This window comes from Glossina fuscipes, unplaced genomic scaffold (genome assembly GCF_014805625.2).
Source record: "Glossina fuscipes isolate IAEA_lab_2018 unplaced genomic scaffold, Yale_Gfus_2 226, whole genome shotgun sequence".
Classification (NCBI taxonomy): Eukaryota; Metazoa; Arthropoda; class Insecta; order Diptera; family Glossinidae; genus Glossina; species Glossina fuscipes.
In genome coordinates this window covers 809518-832386 of record NW_023998569.1, presented here as the reverse complement: position 1 = coordinate 832386, position 22869 = coordinate 809518, and the positions used below count along the sequence as shown (strand labels likewise).

Genomic DNA, 22869 nt, shown 5'->3' with positions numbered 1-22869 from the left:
AATACAGGATACGAAATATATTTTCCCAATGCTCAGACAGGAGAGAATATAACCCTGAAAACTAAAGATTTAGAAATACAATAAAACAAATACAGGATATGAAATATATTTTCCAAAGCTCAGACAAAAGAACAAATAATTTTGAAAACTAAAGTAAATACAACATACTAAAGTACATAACTTCTTTAAAAACAAAAAGGGAAGGAGGAAAATCTTACAATATTCGTCATTACATTGGAGGTATCTAGTAAAAGTTTTTTTAAAAAAATTATGATTAGAGAAGAGTAGAATATATCATTACTTCTTTGCGTAGTACACGAGACATTCTTGTTATAGTTGAAGGGACGCGAACTTACAGCCAAAACATCAAGTTAAATAAAATCGAAAGAAGTGAATGCTTTATCGCGTCGAGCTTAACATCAAGTCGATAGAGCTTTGATTTTTTATTTATTTGAAAGACGGAATTGAAACCCATTTAGATTGAAGTCAATTTCTTTAAATATTCACTTCTCTCATTTGTACACGATTTCATGACGTCAGCAAAACAAAATTCTTTAAGAATTAATTGGTATTAAACCAACTTATAACAGAACAAAAAAAAAAAATATATACATAAAAAAAAAAGAAGAAAGAGGAAAACTTTACAATATAATATCTTTTGAAATCCTTAAGAAAGAACTTTGTATCCCAAGATTTGTCTGAACGAACACTAAATAATGTACGTGCGAACAGCTCATATGTCAAGTTAGAAAGCGTCTTATAAACCGAGGGTTTTACGCATTCCTCTGTTATAGGTATAAGCTACTACCCAGTCCAGAGCAATTGGTATGGCAAAAAAAAAAACACACAGCAAACAAAATACAAAAAAGGAAATAACCAAGAAAAGAAAGCAGAACCTCCATGTTCCTAGGGAATTACTAATCCTAATTATGTTAGTATAAGCCAGCCCCCCAGCCAACAATAACACGAAACCACCAGGTCACGAGATGCACACCGGCGACAATGCGCCAAGGGGACTCTGTGAGGCCCGGTGGAGGCCCCGGACCCAACGTTCAACATGAGCAGCTCAGCATCGGCTGCGACAACGGAGGAACGTGAAACCCCCGCCACCGCCGAAATTAATAACTCGGATGGACAAACGACCCTAGTCCGTGCACTAGCGGCCCTCTCGCTCGCCGAGCCAGACACCCAGCAATGCCGCCGAGAAATCTTGGATGATAACAAGACCAACAAACACGCCGCCACCACCGTACACGAACGGCCGCCCCTGGCCGCCATGTTTCACTCCATCGCCGGAAATCCGTCGCCTTGCAATCTGGCAACGATTAAGCGACATGCCGCGTCTGGTACAGCAAGCCGCCGCCTCGTTGCAAGACGACATGCAAGAAGACAGCCGCGTCGCCTCGAGGAAGTCCTCTTCGAAGGGAAACGACAGCACCGGCTCACCCTTAACCAAAGCAAAGAGTGGAAGGTAATAGAATTTCCCTGGATTCCACCCGCCATGCGCGGCCCTCGCCGCACCCGAGATCCCAAGACACCACGCGCGTTACCCCGAGGAGTACATCTGCACCCCAACCCTGCCACGACGCAGCCGATCTTTCTATATTACACCAAGGCCAACCTGACCATGGTACCACCCGGCCACCGAATGACGGACTTGCCGTCGATAATCCGTACTAATGCGACCGGACTGATCACCCAGATGTACACAGAATGCCATCGTACACGGCGCCGGATCGGCAGATCGTGGTAATTAAGGAGAAACTGTACTTCCTCACCGTCAACCACCGAGGGGGTGGGCTGCCAAACGGCACGAACCCCTCTGAACTCGAAGGCGATGAGCACCCCCTCCATCGCAGTCCCTCACCTCCATAGACAAGCAACTGAGCAGCACAACGAGCTCACCAATGGCATCACAACAGCGCCGCCCACGCTTACGTAGACAACATTAACAACAAATGCCAACCGAGCAGTACAACGACTACATCAACAGAATCATAGCAACAGCACCAACAATTGCATCAATAGCAACCGCAACAACTACCATAACCGCAACGTCGTTAGCGGAAACCCCAACTATTACCACAACAACGGCAACGGGTGGCTATCGCCATAATCACAAAACGGTCACAAATGCCACAGCCGCAACAAACCCAGGCTAAAGGTCCACACAACTAGAATTACAACACCAGCAACTACCGCAACAACAAACAACGACAACATTGATAATGGAAGTCACATCCAGCACAGTAAACTCAACGCCACAACAATCACGACTACAACAAACCACGCTCATACCAACCGCATTGAGCGCACCACAATTTCGTCAACAGTCTACCAGCAAGTCAACACAACAACGAAGTCACCCGCAGTTAAGGTTCTGTGAACCAAATAGGCGCCCATAGCAGCCCACGTTGGCACGACCCGTACCTCGCTGGCCAATGGTCCAGCGATTCAATGCCGGAAAGCCAAAGGTACACCAGAGCTGACGTGACTAACGGCCAACATTCCGACGCCCCGATGTCGGAAAGCCGCACCAAGATAATAGCACCCTGCTCTGCTCAGGCAACGGGCTCTGCATGACCACACAACGATAGCATCCTGCTCTCCTCAGGCAACAGGCTCTGCATTATCGCGCAAGATAACAGTACCCTGCTCTGCTCCGACAACAGGCTCTGCGCCATCATCGACAATGGCACCCTGCTCTGCCCCGGCGACAGGCTCTGCGCCATCATCGACAATAGCACCCTGCTCCGCGCAAGCAGCAGGCTCTGCGGCCACGTTCGGCACAACACAACTGCAGCAGTAACGACAGCGCCCCACCGAAGCCGTCACCGACCGGCCAATACCGGAGAGGCGCGTCATCAGCCACTTCTCTTTCCCCCGAAGAACGGAGGATCTGTGAGGACCCAACGTCGTCCCTCGTTTTGGCCTCACGGGTTCTCAGTCTCTGGCTTGGGAGAGAGCAGTGCTAGAGAGTAAGATAGGACAAGAGTAGAGTAGGCGTAGTATAAGAATAGGATAGACATAGGATAGAAATAGATTAGGATAGAATAGGAATAGATTAAGATAGGATAAGAATAGAATAGGCTAGATAAGCGTAGGTTAAGGATAGGTTAAGAGTTGTTGGAATTCAGCCGCCGACTAAGAGAGACGTAGTTTTCGAGTTATAGTAGTCGGAATAAGATTTAGATTAAAATAGTAAAAATAAAGGTCCCTGCAAAACACAAAATTTCTTGTGCGTTTCCATTACCCTGGGCCGCTGAGCTGCCCCAGCCTTTAGGAAAGGGACGGTATATAAAACAGGCAATAATGTTCCTGCATAAGGAACAATGTTCCTGATATGCGTTTTGCCTTCTGCAGTACCGAGCTTATATATTTATTGAATTTCATTCGATGCAGATACAACCTTGTAGTAGGTGAGATTGTTGGTCCCATTCGTCGAGAAATGAAATAAAGTGTGGAAGATCGGCCATGCGGTTGAAATAGGAGAGAAGAGTTTGTAAAGAATAAAAAGGGCCATCAGAAAACTGTTTCCTTTTTAAATGTAAAAATATTACAAGAAAAAGTATAATTTAAAAATCGGAATGCTTTAAAAAATTTGAAATCAGAGCTTGAAAGGAAAAAGAAAATAAAGTCAAGAAATTGTTCCAGCGCTTCAACATTGATGTGTTACATTGATGAGAACAAACATGGGGAAAAAAGTGTCAACAACAATGTATAATAAACTCGTGATTTTTTTGATTTTTCTTAATTGTATTCCCAAGGAAAGTGGACAGCAATTTCTGCATATTTGGAGTTTTTTTTTTTTTAAAGATAGCAATTGATGCAAATTATTAAAAACTTGCTTAAAGTTTAAAATTAATTTACTTTGTTGTAATTGTCAATTGCAAGCTATTGCGAAACCTTTCATTAAACAATAAATTGTTAGTTTATCATGAAGCTAAAAATCACGCATATTTATAATAGAAATTCATAAGAAAGTTCATGTTCAGACTTAATATAATAATCAAAAATTTGTGAAGTGAGCGGAAATGATAAAGCCTAAAGTTAGGCGTGCGTATGTGAAGATTAAAATATGGAATGTATAAAAGCCACATCAACTGATCAAAAGTATTTTTGATCATTAATCATGAATATTGATGATAAAATAAGTATTTTCGTTTATGCAATATTGCTATAAGTAAACTCTTAAGTCTATCTTTCCATTCTATATTTGATTTTGGCAAAAGAAGACTGTATGAAACTTTTGAGCAATTGTAATAAGCTGTATAATGGCTTCAGATGTAAAAGAGAGCGCAGAAACGCAAAATGTACAACTGATGAATGTGTGTTTCAATTATAATTTACGCATTGTAAAGTCTGCTCGTAACTATTTCATCGCTAGTTTATTTGATTATGTGAATATATGTCCATTTTCGTATGGGTGATCTTCGGATTCATTTGTATACAACTGTATTGACCATTAATTAAAAATAATATAAATAAATATTATATATGTTTTAGAAAAAAAAGGGATATAACCTTCCGCTGAGGCAGAGTTGGGTGGGAATGTGCACTGACGGAATACGAATGGACCAACGAACAGTACAGACAACGGTCCTCAGAGACGGACTTAATTAGTGTGCTAAGTCGCACCGCATGAGCACCTTAGGAAAAAAAAATATTTTTCCTATTTTATTTTCTTTATTTTTGTCATACGGCACGGCAAGGCAAATCGTAAATTTAGTAACGCTCTACCGCGAAGCAGTTATGCCGTTGACAAAACGGCGCCCAACGGAAAGCTAAAAGCAGGAAATTTGAATTTCTATATTCTTTATATTTTGCAACGTTCAATGCTTTCAATACTTTACTTGATTTGGGTGGAATAGAGTTGAAAAACTTCTGCAATGGGTGTCTCGCAGGGATATAAAGATAGGGTTAAAATCACTTATGAGTGTACGGAGCTAATCAAAATTATTAATAAGTCCCTTAACGTTCCACCCTAAAATTTTAAAGACTTTATATAATGTAATGATGTGAAGACCGAGCGATAGGTAGTTTATGTTGATATGTCAGCGTCTTCGACGAAAATATCGCTAAAGGAATTTTGCGTGAATAATTTATTCTTACCAGCAGAATAATCGATACTTAAGTGTTTGCGTATATTTGAAGTGCAACGAGTGGGCACAGGTGAATAATTTGAAATGGAAGGTTGATTGAAGAATGAAAGATTAGATTCATTGAACTTGTAATTTGTTAGGCTTTAGGATACATGTTGTTGCTTCAATTTTTTCAATATTTGTTGTGGCTTCAATTTTTTCAATATTTGTTGTTGCTTCAATTTTTTCAATATTTGTTGTTGCTTTGATTTTTTCAAATCGCAAATGAAAAGAAAACACGAACTACTCAAAACACAAGTCGGCTACGTATGAAAGCTTGTTAATTAACAATGATGATGTTGTTGTGCAAAGGAGAGGTTCGCCTAGGCTTTGTTCCACACTCACGAATTTCCCGTGCACCTCACAATAATAAAATTGCCAAACAAAATTTTCAACTCACTGACGTACTTAAATTCATTTGTGGTATTTCGTGGGACTCTGAACCTTTTGGTATGATTAAACTGTATCTTGGCTTAGTTAGAACAAAATTCGAATACGTCAGTGCAATCTTATTGCGCATCTCAAATAAAGACCTTCTGACATTATTCACAATCGAATGCAAATGCCTTCGTCAGGCTCTTGTGGGCTTGGAACAGATCGCAAATGCCTCTACAAGAAAGATTTCTCCTATTCGCCAACTTTTCATCTTATAAAATTCTACCTTTTGAAAATCATCTGGCCTTGCCTTCCATTTACAACTTTATATCACTCAATTCCTCCCCTTCCTTCTTTAAAATTTTTGCTGACAAAATTAATATCAACATTCTAAGAACTTCTGTATATAGCTTATTTATAGTTTCTCTTGGTTCTCAATATTTTCCACCAGTAATTAATTTCTTAACAGTGGGAAACTCCACAGATATTCCCGCAGAGATACACCACCGCCACTCAAATTTGCTCACTACCAAATGGAAACATTTTACTGGTGGATCTATGACCGATATCGTAGGCAGCGGCTTTTGGGTTCCAGATATTAGTAGAGAAGTCTGTTTCTCAAATCACCCATGTAACACTATATTTTCGCCTGAATGTTTTGCAATTCTGGAAGCCATCCGCTACTCATCCTCAGAAATAATTCCTTATAGTGTCAGACAGCAAATCTGCCTTATCCGCCTTGCAATTATTTCCCTGAGGTAAAACTCACCCTTACATATTAGAAGTCAGATCATTACATTATAGCCTAATACAATTTCTTTTCACTTGTTCTGGGTGCTTAGTCACAGGGGCATTCTTGGCACCAACACTGCAGCTACAATTGTATCGTCCCTCTGATTCCTGCAGATCTAAGAGCAATCGACAAAAAATATTCAGTTCCTTCTTGAACACTAAACATTTATAAGAAAAATACAACTGATTTTGGTTTCAATAAAACTTTCACCAAACATTTATAAGAACAACACAACTGATTTTGGTTTCAATAAAACTTACACCAAAGATTTATAAGAAATATACAACTGATTTTGGTTTTAATAAAACCTGCACCAAACATGTATTGGAATAATACAACTGATTTTGGTTTCAGTAAAACCTACACTAAACATTTATTCACCTTAGAGCCAGCATTTATACTTTAATAAATAATAATATTATATACCACATCTAACCTTCGTTTACTAAGGCCTAAACAAGAACTCTGTGTTCACATTGGGCCTTTTTTCCACACCTCAACGAACTTTCGGTTGTTGATTTGCAGAAAAAGAAGAAGTTTGAAACTTTTTTAAACCCATATTTTCTTTTGAAATTGGTGAGAATAAAATTCCTGCATTTATATTTCAACAGATAGACATCTCTGTTTTTGTGATGATAAAGAAACGCACCCAATAAAAAACACCTGCGAATATAAAATTGGTTTTCTTATTAAGAAATGAAAACTTCGAAATTTTATAGATATTTATGAATTTATTTAAATAACTAATTAACAAACTACTATTTACTAAAATGGTAAATTTCAAACATTTATGACGACAAATAATAATAAGATCTGCATAAATATGTGAGAAGTGCGAAAATGATGACGTGCACAGCTTGGCTTATTATTAGTGATAGTTTAAAAATTATTTTAATGCTTTTATATTTTAGATGTTGTTTATGTTATTATTTAGCCGTCAAGGCAAATTACGTTTACAAAAATGGTATATGGCTTATCCGGATAAAGTAAAAAAGAAAATTACACGTGAGTTGGTCACAACTATATTGGCGCGTAAGCCAAAAATGTGCTCGTTTTTGGAATGGAAGGATTGTAAAATTGTTTACAAACGGTTGGTATACATTCTTCATGCTACGAACGTGTTTAACATATGAAATTATTCGTTTTCAGTTATGCCAGCTTATATTTTTGTTGTGCTATAGAACAAAACGACAATGAATTGTTGACGTTAGAAATTATACATCGTTACGTTGAATTATTGGATAAATATTTTGGAAGTGTAAGTAAATTTCATTCGAAAGTCGTAAGCTTAACTTTGTGTTATTTGCTATGTGTAAATCTACATGTAGATTCGCTTACCGAACTTTGTTACCCTTTACACATATACCCCTTTATACGTACACCCCTTATGTATTTTTACGCGTAGTGATTGTCGAATATACAAAGTTTCTGTCGATGTAAGCAATTGCTAGAACCATTTGTTTTTTATGTACTAATCGATTCAGAATCATTCTTTCTGTCATCATTTTCGAAGTATTTGTTATAGCCCAAGGAACCTTATTGCGAATGAATCGAAGCACGCACGATCGCTCAGTGTACCTTAAGAAAGTTGTTTCGTAAGAAATATTTAAGACTTTTGAAATTTTTCGCTGTGACTCAGCAGATCAACAACAGACGACTTGCTCATTTCGTAATACTTTTTCACTCAAAAACTTTCAATTTCGGTTTATGGGACAGTTAATAAGGAACGTTCGACTCTGTCTCTTGCAAGCAATCAAAGTTAGATTTTCCCGAACATACTTGAGATGGCAAAGCATAAATTTATATTAAAGATGTATCTGCTTAGTTTGAGTCCGAAAGGTTCCGAGACAAAAAAATCTTAAAAATTAATTTTTACATTCTCGGTTTACTTTTTTCTCTCTTAATATACTTGAAAGTGGGGTGCGAGAGCTTTTGGTAACAAGGTGGTGGTACCGCCCGGTTCATATGTCTTGCCTGCAAAAAAATTATTTAAATCGAATATATATGGCATCACCTGCATGGGAGAATGTTATTGGATATTAAGAAAAAGGCAGTACATATATGGTTGATCAAGTGAATTTAAAATATTTGGCTTGTGTGGTGTTTGAAATTGATGTTGATTGCGGTAAACTCCAATTTCGTGGTTAAATATTTAGATAACAGTGAATTTGGCTTTAATAGAAGGGTTAAAAGTGAGCTAATGAAACTACGATTAAAAACATATATTTTAAAAATATTAATTGCTTCTTACCACTAGAAAAACCTAGCGAACCACTAGAAAAGCCTACGAAACTAGACAATCTGGCACAGCCCTCCTCGATTTTTAGCTAAAAGCCGTTAGCTGGTTTTTACCTTCACATGGTTTATAAAAAAAATCTCTGTTAAAGTGAGAAAAATTCCTTAACAATCTCTGTTAAATAAAAATTTTTTAACAATCTCTGTTAAATGAAAATTCCTTCCTTGTTTAAGTGATAAAAATGATTATCTGAATTCCTTTCACCTCCTAGCCTCTCGCTACCAAAGCTTCATACCATTTAATATACGCCTTACACCTTCATAGGTGCTAATGTAAAAGACTCTTGAAATAATATGCCCCGATGACATCCAGAAACCACGGTATAAAAGCGGAATGTAGAGCGGTAAATTTTATACCCTTGCAACTATGCCTTTGTGAACAACATTTTTGTACTTTACTTTTGATTGAGTTTTTATTACGGTCAATTATTGTTATTCGCATTAGCTGTACCACTACGTCGGCTGCTAGCAAGCGATTATTGTACGTAACTTTTTAAGATGTAAAAATTTTATGCAACAAACCTGTAATGCAGTAGTGCCCTATTCCTGTTTAACTAAACGCACTAGCTTGCCATTGAAACATTCCAGCTCTTGTAAGCTGAACACATTAAGTTATAACGTGTAATCTTCAAAAGAGTCTGCTTCCGAACAAATTACCAACCATTTTGGTATCTCTTCGAGCAAGTAGGCATTGACAGGAAATAAGGCATTATGTGTATGTGTAGGCGCTGTAATTTATACTTAAATGTAAATAAAATTAATAATAAATAATAAAATCTTATAAAAATCTGCTTAAGCGAGGGTGTATAGTTTTGTGTAGGAGAACGTAACAAATCTAACTTGGTGGTTCATGTTGTTAATTCAAAGATGCTTATGGCTTATATGATTGTTGGAATTGGGATTTGTATTGTTGTCAATGGAAACAGGGGAATACGAGGAAGTTATCTACTGCATAAAGCAGATAGAAATGCACATATTTTGACCCCAAAATTATCTACTTTAAGCCCAGCCGAATGTTACATAATTTCTGTCATTCCTTATGAAATCTTCATGTGAGCTTCTAAATAGATATGGTCCACTTCTACATTTCTAAATCAATCTATTCTTTTGTCAGAAAATTTAGTTACTTAACAACAAACTCAAACTTTTTCAGCTCAACTTTTAGCCCAATTTCCGTATACCTATACCGTAATAATATCCATAAAAAGAATAAATAAGATTACGACAAGATACAACCAAAAGTTTTTTTAATAAGCTTCTGAGACAGTCATAATATTAATATTATCAATAATTATTAATTTAATGAAAATAAACAAGAATTCTTTAGTCCATATTTGTTTCTGTCTTCTCAATTCAGCGGTGTATAAAAGGCCAATATATATGACGCCACGTCCAAACTCTCTTTGAAAAAACTATAATTGTCAAATTAGTTTTCAAATGCTTTGCTAGTGTTTTTTTCTTGTACTCATCTTTTTATTTTTTACTAACAAACAATGGACTATAAACTAATCTTTAAAAGTTTGATAAATCCCGCGAAAATCCATTATATTTGGAGAGGAGCAAAAGTTTATTGATACATGATCTTGTCACGATTAAGTTTTGATCCTAGTGTATTTAAATACTCCGAGTCATGAACGGTAGGTTAATGTGACCGCCGTGATTACTAGCATTCAATTTGCAAAATTTTTTTTTCCTACTACTTCTTGTATAAAAATCGTATGCATAGCAATTTGCACAATATACTCGACTCTCACTAATATGACTCTCAAAATTATCACTAGCGCGAAAGCATTCTTCAACTTCGTATATATTAGATTTTCAAGAACAATTCCAAAATAACAATATATATACTCATACAATGACATATGACGCATGTGTTTGCCGCAAAATTTATGTACAAATGTCTAAACTTTTATTTCCTACCCTATGTGCATTCGCAGCGCTGGCAAAATTTAAATAACTGTAGATGTAAATAACGGGTTTCACGAATAGCTGCACGGAGGTGCAATCCACATAAAGGTTTTGCTTTCTTACGAATTTCTCTCTCTCTCTCCGCCTTTTAGTTAAAGATAATGACAGCAACAAGTGACAAGTGAAGAGATTCCTATATTTATATATTGCTTTTAATATCTTCAATTAAAACGTGAAGTCCTTACAATCGAAAGGAGCTTTCCTTAGATACTAGCAACAAATCGAAAAATGTATTCGAATGTGAGTAGTGCTGGAACCTTTGAAAAAAACCTGATGATGATCAGGCCACTTTGGACGAGTATAGCGTCGACTATATAGTATATAGTATAATAGTATACGGCAACGTGCTTATGAGTCGATGACCATACGCCCACACAAAGCAAACCCAAAAGGTTAAAGAATGAAATGTCAAAAAATCGATTTGCGCACTCTGACGATAGTGCTTATTTGGCCTCTGGAAATGTAGACCGCTTTTTCATATAAAGATTTGAATATTTTTGGGGTTTATGATATAAACAAAGCGTAAAGAAGTACATGCCCATCCGCCTGTAACAATTATAAGGCACCCATGTACAACCATTTCTTGCACTAGAATACTGCGATCATCTTCCTGCAGTTGAAATCATATATTTGTACCCCTTTGGTCTTCATTTGAAGACGTAATTAACGGCGATTAGGCCATCTTCTTCTCTTCGTATCTGTACATGTGACAGAAGACTTGTGAATAAAGTCGACCAACAATAATCTAAGAAATTGTCCCTTATTTCTAGAATGTTTAAAATATCATGTAGGTCGTGCAAGTCGTCTTTATTGCGTGTATCAGAAAGAAATCGAATAATTTCGATTATCTAAGATTGCATTGACTGTATTTGTTTAATAATTATGATTATTATAAATATCAAGAGCCGATAGCCTGTGTTGCTAGTGCTCAATGTCTCTTTTTTTAGTCTAAGAATTCAATTCATTAGTCTAAAATTAAAATAATAATAATAATAATATAAATATCAAATAATATCAAAATGTAAAAAACAATGCATGACAATTCGTTTTTATGTGAGGACTAGAATACTATTGATAATTTAATTATTTGCTTAAAAATAAATAATAAAGAAAAAAACCGGGTCTCCAAAGGCATGAGCAACGTTTTATAAATTTTTTAAATGTAAATATGCTTTGCTTACATTGTTACCATATACGTATATATATTATTTAATTGTTACTGCTTTGATCTTGATAATGTGACGATATAATACAAGGATGTTGCGGCGGTGGGAAGCATCCACATTGGATCCTTCAATGTCACTACCTTTCAGATATTTGTTCAGTATAGCGAAAATTTGCGAGTTCAATACTTGAAAGCGTCTTACATGGTCTATCACACGTTTAAGTTTCTGCGTAATTTTAAAATAAGTTAGGTATAAATAATTCAGTAAGTATGGAAAATTAAGTAACTGTTAAAAGGCTAAGACTTACAATTCTTCATCCTTGCCATCAACACGTTTTAAGATATGATAACAAAAGTCCAAAGCTTCAAAACGCGTTTGTTGACCCAATAGAACAGTCATTGTACAACCAGCCCAATTGAAAAGTTCTTATATGGTACACTCAGTGCCTCTTACCGGTATAATACAATAAACAAATTGCAAAGCCGACCATAAACGATGAAATTCTGAACATGCCATTAGCTGGCGATGGCCCAGTGTAGATGATCGTCCAAATAACTTTTAATTCGATTGAGTATAACTAAGAAAATACTAAGGCCGCAACAGAGGCTCCGTATAAAAAACACAATTTTCGAATTGGGACTCCAACTTTGCCAATAACAATATTGCAAAATAGATAAGTTATACCCATAGGATAGGTAAAAGGATGGGAGAAAATGGAAGAAAAAAATAATTTTGACAAATCCTAAAATATATGTAGATTTTTAAGGTTTTGCGCCCGATTTTCAGGTTAGTTTTATAAATGTTTTTTGACTTATTTTGTAAATAAAGATAATGCCCTTTGTAAAAGGAATTCGTAAAAATTGGTTAACACTTCTATGAAGATTTTTTTATTAAAATTTTATAATTAAAAACGTCTGTTACGCTGCCGATGCTCACGCGGTTAAAATAAGAAATCAACACGTAGAGAGAGTAATAATAAGTCATCATTCAAACGACGATGAATTCAAAATTTCAAGTTTTTTCGATCCCTTATGCCTCTGCTGTGTAACAATACTTTGAGGTCTATGTTTTTTGTTGAGATTTTTTGTATTTTGTCGTTTTGTAGAAATCGGGATACTAGTACTCCACAATTATTTCAACAGTACGTCCACCAATTATTTATTATAAAAATACAGCTGATTCCAACTTTTTGTGGTATCAATAGAACCTCCAACAATTTATTAGAAAGAAGCAATGGTTGACTGATGCCCTGGTGCAAAATTTAGATTATAATCTTTATAAATCACTAGATTTAAATTTTCACCAGATTTCGTATACTTTTACCCTCATGCATCAATTCAAAAGCATCATTAATTTTTTCAACCTGCGTAGTGTGTGTAACAAATTCACCTACGAGCAATTCCTGGCGCATGTATTCTGCTATTAATTTAGGGACATCTGATCCAGTTTCCATCCGCCAAAAGCAGTGCGTTTCCAAGTGCGTTCTACCACTAATTGGAAACGTCTAGTGCCAATCTCTTGACCCGCCGCAGCAATTAGTCTCATGCATGTAACCAGTTAAAACATTGCCAATCATCATGCTAGTGCATAAGCAGATTTCATTGAAAACCATTCTGAAAAGAACAAATGAATCGTTTAGATTTAGCCATTTATTTCTATACACCTCATTCACTTCAAAGCTCGGAATTTTGCTTTAGCTACATCCGAACAGTAGATTCCACTAATTAAGGTACAAGTGTCCACACTGATGGTACTGAACAAAGAAGAAACGACCATTGATTTATAATAACTTTTGAAGAGATATAAATTGAAACAGTTGCAATTATTCTGCTAATCAAATAACCTGCAAAAATGTTGTGATTAAGAAAGATAAGAGAATATTTGCTAATTTTTTTATTACCACTAAATTCAGTCAAGAGTATCGCACATCAGCTTTTCCACTAAGGTTCCTACTGGAATACAATTTTTACTACTTTTACGTGAAAGGCAACTCTATGTTTTCATCATGCAGTGTCGAATAAAAAGACCAGTCCACGGTTCAATAATACTAGGAAAGCGAAATATGAGATCAGATAGGCCGATCAAAATGCTGCATTTGATTTTGATATTTTTGGTATGACTGAGAATATTCATCAAGAAAGGCATGTAAGAGTCACAGACGGGTGATGAAACGCATATAAGAGCCAAAGAGGCTGATTGCTGTAACGTTGGTGCGAGATATTGAAAGGGTATTTACAAATCTGTAAAATGTAGGGGAACAGATTCGGTAATAAAGCATTTTCGTCACAAAACATAATCTGTTCGTATATGTGACTGACCAATTCGCCCACATCATCCTCAGCAGTAGCACCTACTCAGTCTTCGTCATGCTGTAAAAAAGAAGCATCTTATAAGAATTCTTACTTTTTATTTCCCTTTTTTTTGAAACAAACCTTCTGGCTGCGGCTCGGCTGCCGCGCTTGTTAAACGCTTCAACGACTCGGTGACAGGCATATTTAATTTAGTCGTCTTGAGGCGGTTTTCATTACAATTCGTAAAAGGGCTCTTGCTTTTCTTCTATGTACATTCTGTTAGTTCTTGGCGGTATTTCATGTTATTGTAAACATCGATGTCAAGAAATATCATTTCTTGGATTGACATATAACCAATCATGGAAATGAAGTGAGTTAAAAGGACTTCCTGCATTTTCAATTAAGACGCCACTGTGTTGCCTTATTTGTAAAACTTAAGCTCTAACATGCGCTGATATATCGTTAATGTGCATCAATAAATTTTTTTAATGGGCATTAAATTAAATCATACAATTGTATCAGAAATTTACTGCTTTTAACGTCCCAATGAGGATATTCGCTGTTATGGCCTGGTGGCGACTCATCTTGTGTCTTAATCTGAAATTAAATAGAAATAAATAACTAAGTTATAACTGACGATCAGTAAAGATAAATTCAAAGTCACCATTGCAATACAGCGAATATTGCGAGGAGGAGGAGTTAATGAACTTCGTTAGCGCACTGATTAATTCGCACTTCCTTTTCGCCTTGCCGTCAGAGTTGTCAATCTCCTTAATCTTTATAGTCGGCAGGAAAGTCGCGACCTGTGTATTACTCAGGAATTGCATAATCGCGGCGCACGATCCCCATAGCGCGCTATACGACGGCATACAACCAGTCTTCTCCCAGAATGGTGAGCTGGGCGCTGATTATATTTTCTTTTCCCTTCTGAATTTTTTTAGTAGCGCATCTACAAAATGGGCGTAGTCATATAATAGACGTATTAGGTAGGTGCTGCCGTCTGCCAGTTTTCTTTCGTACGCGCTGCTGGCAAATTTTCCTCCGAGTATTCGTTTGTTAACGGAGCATCGGATCGCAGACGACAGCCTTGACATACAATCCCATATCTTCAGCGGCTTTGACAGTTGCAGCAGTATGAAAATTGCGGTAGATTCTATCTGAAGAAAAATTTGAATAGCTCCCTAACCTACACCAAAAATTTGTAAGAAAAATTCTTTTGATTTTCGTTTCAGGAAAACTTACAGCAAAAATTTGCAAGAAAAATTCTTCTGATTTTCGTTTCGCGTGTCAATAAATCACTATCATGTGCAATCACAGCTTGCTGAGAATAAGAAATCATAAAATAATTAAATAGTTTTAAGCAAAAATTCTCTCAAAGCCTTACCTTAGCCGTACCCAATTTCTCAATATTTGAAACAATTTATAAATTTTCAAAGTGAGCCTCCAAACGTTTTTGCTTGGCTTCTGGTTTTTCATTTTCTACAATTACATCAAACATTACAAAGCTTGGTTGTGAGTATTTGCTTTACTCACCCTTGCAAATGCTCGGGGAAAAATGTTTTGAAATAAAGCGGCATGCAGTAAATCGCATGCCTCCTCTTGCGATAGTGCCTGTTCAATTAATAAACAAAATATAATGCAATTTCCGAATTCGCGAAATGACTGGAAAAGTTCCGTTTTTGTATACGGATATTGAACAATGTCCGTGAGATGAGCTTGACAATAGCTTAATGCGCCAGTTGAGCCACATTCACAACGTGGCAATTTGCAGGATTTGGGCATGCCGCTCATTAAAGTTTTTGTAAATTGCAACAATGAACTTTTTATTAAAAATTTAACCATGTCCTTTAAAATCATATCCATAACGACTGCAATGCCTTGATAACCTAATAAACGACACATGGCATGGAAGAAGACCGTACTGTGTTGAATAAGCAGCATTCAGTTGCTTAGAATCCGTAAATAATAATGAGACATTTGCGAAGGCTTTTCACGTTGTATAGCCAAATTAACTTTGCTGCGCACAAATCTAAAATTTATATTAGATTAATTAAATACGCATAATACACATATTTAAGTTGCTTTATAAAATTTATAATACGAAATAAAACAGTCGGACTGACTAAATCACTCTCACGATAGCTTATTATGTCTTCCTAAACTTTCAGGACTTATGTCTTTAGTATTATTGTCGGCTGCAAAGTAATATCTGTCTATTAAACAAAATCGTTATCCACAAACTGTTGCAGCTACCGTTTATATATATATATAGGGGACATAAACGATCTTAGATTTCCACTTTAGAATATTGCCATCTTTAATAAATTTGAATTGGACTATACTAAGGATAAGCTTTGCAAAACTTTATTGCTTGAATGGAGAGTTATTGCAGAACAGAGGTAAAAAGGCAAAGCATTACATTCACATACATAAACATTATTGTAAGAATTTTGCAAAGAGCACGAGTTCTTCAAAAGCGTAGCTGAAAAGTAGGTAGTCACTGCGCCCGTACTGTAATATTGAGTTGGGCAAAATAAAAATCCAGATAAGTGAAGATTTCGTTGACTGCGGGCATCTGAGCATTACCAAATGTTTGAAAAACTTCTTTATGACTCTTGGATAACTCAGACTTAATATCGTCGAAAAGTGAAGCAAACACTTCGCGTCCAATTTGACAAACACGATTCAACTTACGCTTAATATTTGCAAGTCCTTTTGACTGCCATAAGTCATATCTAGGTTAGGAGATAAAGTGTAGTAAAATTTAATACCTTGATCGATAATACCGTCAATCAAACCAAATTATAACCTAAGTGGCTACGATGTAAAGATAAAAACAGTATGCCAGGGGCCTTTTCGGAAGCAGTTTTCAACATTTCAAACGGAAAATAACCGACCCTATATTCAAGTGTATGCAAAGGATCGTTGGCGTGGAAATTATCCCATGTAACCGAAAGTTTTTTTATAACTCATAGTTTTGCTGGAAGAAGGGGCACTTTCATTGGGGCGCTTTTATATCAGTCCAGGAACATTTTTTACATATTTTAAAGAGAAATTTAGAGTTGAGAAATTAGGATGATTCGTCGATAAATAAAGACTCGAAAGTGTAAGCAAATATTACTTTCTTATACTAATTTTTTTGCAGGTTTGCGAATTGGATATAATTTTTAATTTTGAAAAAGCATATTTCATATTGGATGAATTATTGATCGGTGGTGAAATACAAGAAACTTCAAAAAAGAATGTTCTAAAGGCAATCGCTTCGCAGGACTTGCTACAAGAGGTCAGTACCACAGAAATGTACGATTTATAATTTTATCACATTATTAAGAATGGAATGAGTTTAAAGTAAAGCCATTATCATTTAAATTTATCCAAAATTACATATACATATATACCCATAATTGAATGCTTAAGCTAGTTATGACATAATTTATAAAAATATTTTTGTTTGGAATGCGTTTAATGCTAAATAACCACATAATTTTCGTACGCAAAATTTTCATTCTTCTCCCTGAAAAAGCAATATTTTGCAAGCTTTTGTTAATCTTTGAATATTTTTTTTTTTCTACTTTCTTTATCTGAAATTTTGTCCTCAACGAAACGACAACAATTAATTTTTAAACTAATATTTATTGCAAATAATAAGAAAGAAGAATTCTTTCATAGTTTGCAATAAATTGTTGTTAATAATGTTTTATAACCGAATGAAATCGTGGAACATGCATGCAATTGCAAATAGTCCTTAGACAATTATTTTTTATAAATATAGGTAAATATATTTTTATATTAAAATATGAATATAATTTTCTATTATAAGATAGTGCAATAATTTTGTTTTATAAGCAGAAATAATTTTTTAAAGGTGGCGATTAATAGTAGACTCTATATTCATAGAAAATTTAGAAAAGCAAATTGGTGCACAGTTTGTGTATAAACTATAGGAAGGAATTTCGAATGTTTTGATGTAAGACATGTAAATAAGTGCGACTATTAAGTCGGCATACCAGGGTTTAATTCCCAGTGGTAGACCAAACTTCAATTGTTGAATGAACTTGAATATATTTGTAAATATCCTCCACCACGAAAAATATCCCCGACATAGAAACTATTTCATACATGTTTACCCTCGTAAATATCCTCTACCATGAAAAATATCCCCGACAAAGGGATACATGTCTGGTGTCATACAATAGAGATGCCTCTAAAATTCAAGAAGTAACACCGTATTTTAACAGTGAAAACAGAGACGTTAAACTATGAAATGACTTTCACAAAAACGACCCTTGATTTTCACATTCAAATCAGGACAAGCAACAATAAAAAGTTTCAATAAATATTTATTGAAAATTATCGGTATATATTATACTACTACAATAAGATAAGTTTAACCAAACTGTGACTGGATATGTAAAATCCAATGTGTTTCCAATGGCTTCCTGCATAGAAAGCACGTCTTTTATCAACTGACAGCGGTTCTCCGATATTATGAAGTAACAAGATCTTCCAAATTATTACTTGCTAAGTAAAATTTTTATTTTTTTCTACACTTTTTATTATTTTAATGATTTTTTTACGATGGGCCAAAATGAGACGGTAATTGCATGTTGCTACAATGTTTTTGATCCAATGAAAAAATTTGTTAAACCATAGTGCGAAGAAAATGTGAGAAATAGTCGTTCTTGCCGGCCTCTCATATGTTGGAACCGCAATTTTGATCTGTCTAGAAGAAAAATTTACTACTCTCATTAGCTTAGGTTCGAAAACCAGGTAAATTACGCTATGGGCCGCATTCCCTGAAAGCTGAAATACATAGAAAAAATGTAGTTTCTAAAAAATTATACGACGTAGTGTGTATGTGATAGGATTTGTTTCAAGGCAATGATTGATGATTAAGTATTGTACACAAGCTTGTAATATGTATCCAAATACTCGGAATGAACAGAAACTAATTTCTTTCTTGTCAATTGTGAAATGGTGCAAACAAAATCAATTCTAGGAAATTTCTTTCTTGCAAATCTATTAGATCATGGATCCGAAATAAAGCTTGTAAATATTTTTTTATTTTATGTTTTCTCCATAGTATAGTATAGAACTTAAGGGAAGTCTCTGGAGACATATTTTTTTTAAAATCGTGTTAATTTAAACTGCATAATATCATGTTCTCAGAAGAGCTTTATATTTTCCTCCTGGTATCTTTGCCATAGTTTTGTCGAAACTAGGTGCCTTCCGTGCTTAGATTATTTCTATTAGTTCACCAGGCCAACCTGGTAAGCCAAATTTGGGAAATAGTGATACATATCGGCCTCTTCTCTGTTTGGTCTTTCAATCAGGTTTAAGTATTGAACATATAGAGTATGTATTTATTTTTCGTTCAAAGCGATCTTTTATCGCAGTCTAGAGTTGATTTTTATAGTTTATTGTTAGCACCCATTTATCTTTTCAAATTAAAATTAATTATTTTTCAATAATATGTAAAATTTTCGTAAATTCTCTCCTTTGGTACTAATTTCGCCGTATTTAAGCGCATCTAAGATAATTGATACAATAAGCTTTGAAGCTAGATGTAAATGCACCGAAATAGTTTCTTTTTAATGTGTATAATAACATCTATCGAAACGGTCTTTATTAATCGCCACAGTTGAATTAAGGAAAATCGAAATCTTGTCAAATTAATAGCTTGCCATATATAAGAAAGCTCATGTGACAAATTACAAATAGATGAAAACTTACCTGTAAATAATTTATTGAAATAGTTTGCAAGTTGCATAGACAAAAAAAAAAAAGAATGTCTTTTTGTTAATATTGTTGCCATTTATTTGTTGAGTATATTTTATATTCAATTAAAAAGTTCTAGTTAAAAAGAAAGCGGGTTTTGCATGATTTTTTTTATTTTTTGATTAAGAAGCAGTAGCTGTTGTTTGTGGTTTTATTTTTATTTTTGCTCTATCTAGTAGGCCGTTTATTTCTTACTGTTGGATGTAGTTAATATTTAGTTGTAATTTTGGAAAAACTATATTAAAATTTACTGTTACGAAAAAAGAAATTAATGATTAATTATTTAACTCCTAATATATTCTCTGGTTATAATAAAACGCTTACTACTACTACTGCTACTACTACTACCACAACCACCACCACCCAACTACACTATCATCCTCACGATGTTTTTAACTAACTACCTCTGCATCAATATACGTCTATTATGTATTTCTCTGTGTTTATATGTGTGTGTGCGTGAGTGAACACAATTTCTAATCATCAGGATTTTAATGAGTATTTAAATTAAGTGTAAAATTTTTTGTATAAATAATCTTCTAGAGTAATGTATTATTCATTCATCTTATAACAAGTCTACGTGGGCGTATTATTCGTAAGTAAAGTAATAAACATGTGTAATATTACCTAAATTCTGTTTTTTTGTTTTGCCTTTACCTTTTTTAATGTATAATATATGATAAATAAATAATTCTGTGGCCAAAACGGATATCACCTTAAATCGTAATGAAGAAAATTCATTTACATGATATATTCCACTGAAAAAGAGAGCGTATCTGATATAAATATGCGTGCATGAATTGTATGACATTTTGTTATAATGATCACATAGGTCTTTTGTACGACAATACACATTTCGGAGCCTAGACTAACATCTTTGCAAGCAAATTTCTCTTTTCTCGATGACCGGGAAGCATAAGGAACCGACAAGCTAGGGTCGTGCTTTGCTCGTCGAGGATATACTCGGGATTCTGATTATCCAGTGGATGCCAGTACCACTAACAGAGAACTTCCTTCGAATTTTAAATCCCCCTTAAACATACGAGCCGAAAATTCACAGTTTAATTAAATCTCCGAAATACCGATTGAACCCTTATCTCCATCATTAAGCGCACATTCTATAGCATGAGCACGTGGTTCTTGTTCCTTTTTGGAGCAGGTTTCTTGTTCTTCTTTCTTTTTTGTGCAGGTTGCTTGTTCTTCTTCCTTTTTGGTGCAGGTTTTTTTCTTCTGAATGTTTCGCCCAAAGCTAACACCAAAAAACTAACGCTAAAAAACGTACTTACACCAAAAAACCTTCATTCGACAGAGACAGTTAAATGAAGTATAAATTGAATTATAATTGAAACAGACATAAAATTAAAAATGTGAATTCAAGAGCTTTTTTTATTTGTTATTTATGGTTGCACTCACAATATATAAAACAATTATGCAATAATTTACATTGCCTAACTCTTGGTGGTGCCCGAATGGAGTCATAAAGTGGCCAATTATGGGCTCATTTGATTTGATTTATTATAAATGCCGACGGCAATTTTCATTTCTCATTTTGCAATGAAATGCCGACGGCAATGAATATGTTTAAAACAGATTTTTTCACTTATAAAGCTGCATTTAACAGATTTTTACTTATAAAGCTACGTTCGTGCTTTATATTTAGACATACTTTCCAAATAAAGCAGCTCTTGTGCATTTCGGGGTATTGCTAACGAAGCATACCTCCTTGCTGTGATCGAGATCGAATATCTAATTGAATTTTTTGTCGTTTTAGCGCCAAATTAGTCGACGGATTCGCTTAAATTTCCCCATAGGCGACTTTAGGCAACTTTAGAATTTTAGTTGTAAATTATCTTTACATAGTTTCACTAATACTATTTAGATGTCGCTACGCAACCTTTTTGTTTAATTTAAAATAAAATGACAGATTGCTATATTGTTAAATTCCTTAAAAAAACTCCTCCACTCTCTCAATATTTCACAAATAATCAGGTAATTTCTAGGCAATCTACACGAATCTGACATGGTTCTCCCTTTGTATTATTTTTTTAATGACGCTTATGATTTCAGTACACGAAATATACAAACGTTTATGTAATAATTGCCTGCAAATTTCTGGTTGTTTTCAATGAATTGCTCGAGAATATACCGCATGTTGAGAATAAGGATGCCGTTAACGCATCAAACCTTTGTAATCATATGAAGGAGAAGAAGAACAAAATTATTCATGTGCTCATAGTTTCTGTTAAAACGAGCATAGATTCTGTTAAAAGCTGAATAGATTCTGTTAAAATATGCTTAGATACTGTTAAATAATATTGTGTGAATACGAATTATTTTTAACTCAATTCATATACAATGTTACTCACATATTTATTTCAATATTAACTATAAACCTGAAATGTATGCAACCGTAAACAATCGTTTTTGTAATAACGCCACACAATAGTAATGACACGTACAAAAGTAAGAATGAAAAATGGGAACCGTTTTTAGAATTTTTTTAACGGATTTAACATTTACACAAATTTATAAGCTACATATATACAAATGCAAAGACGGCTTTATATGTATTGTACCTATATAAACGTACATATTTGTAAATGTATACATGTGTTTGTGATGGAAGCATTCTAGAGTAATTAAAATGTGAATTGAGAAATTTTGCAGAAATTTTTTTTTCTTTTCTATAAATAGATCTTTTTTTTTCTTTTTTCACAAATATTTTATGTGCATTTTCAAAATTTCTCTCAATCTGTAGATTTGTTGTTATATTCAAAGGCTTGACATATTTTGAAACATCTATTGACTGTTGTACTTCGCGCAACATATAGCACCATGCATTTTTATTCGTACAACTTTAACTTACTTTTTGAAATGTGTTTTGTTTTTGTTTATAGCTTGTTTTCCTCCGTTTTTGTTTTCTTCCACATGTGAACAATTTATATTTTATTCATCTTATCTTCACATTTTTTTTTTGTACTTTAGGATGTCGTCGTGGAGATCACTTTGAGAGACCAGAAAAGTATATTGTACGACCAGAAAGTATATTGTACGACCAG

General features: G+C 34.7%; 2 protein-coding genes across 11 annotated transcripts in view; one reads left to right on the top strand and one right to left on the bottom strand.

Moving 5' to 3' along the window:
- The first annotated feature begins 7041 nt into the window (after nucleotides 1-7041).
- Nucleotides 7042-22869, top strand: part of LOC119642521 (AP-1 complex subunit sigma-2) — a 31949-nt gene continuing 16121 nt past the window's right edge. For 3 of the 9 annotated variants that reach the window (XM_038041668.1, XM_038041670.1, XM_038041671.1), the window contains exons 1-4: nucleotides 7042-7082; nucleotides 7221-7399; nucleotides 7459-7567; nucleotides 17178-17315. In XM_038041668.1, coding sequence (XP_037897596.1) covers nucleotides 7080-7082; nucleotides 7221-7399; nucleotides 7459-7567; nucleotides 17178-17315 — 429 coding nt within the window. In that variant the 5' untranslated portion in view covers nucleotides 7042-7079. Of the gene's footprint in view, nucleotides 7083-7220; nucleotides 7400-7458; nucleotides 7568-17177; nucleotides 17333-17681; nucleotides 17805-20297; nucleotides 22254-22869 lie in introns of those variants that run through there. The other 6 variants (XR_005248074.1, XR_005248075.1, XR_005248073.1 and 3 more) reach the window with 5 other exon arrangements.
- LOC119642522 (cytoplasmic FMR1-interacting protein-like) lies at nucleotides 12550-16006 on the bottom strand. 2 transcript variants are annotated; one of them, XR_005248076.1, is made up of 6 exons: nucleotides 14697-15234; nucleotides 14174-14629; nucleotides 14060-14110; nucleotides 13642-13981; nucleotides 13414-13584; nucleotides 12550-13354 (listed from the first exon to the last, which is right to left on the bottom strand). XR_005248076.1 is itself a non-coding variant. In XM_038041674.1 (5 exons), exons 1-3 carry the CDS (start codon nucleotides 15971-15973, stop codon nucleotides 15344-15346), a joined length of 513 nt encoding a protein of 170 aa, XP_037897602.1. In that variant the 5' UTR covers nucleotides 15974-16006; the 3' UTR covers nucleotides 14157-14629; nucleotides 14697-15189; nucleotides 15275-15343. The 2 variants fall into 2 exon arrangements, 1 of the variants encoding a protein (XP_037897602.1); XM_038041674.1 differs by lacking the exons at nucleotides 12550-13354; nucleotides 13414-13584; nucleotides 13642-13981; nucleotides 14060-14110 and adding exons at nucleotides 15275-15353; nucleotides 15417-15511; nucleotides 15566-16006 and having other exon boundaries at nucleotides 14157-14629; nucleotides 14697-15189.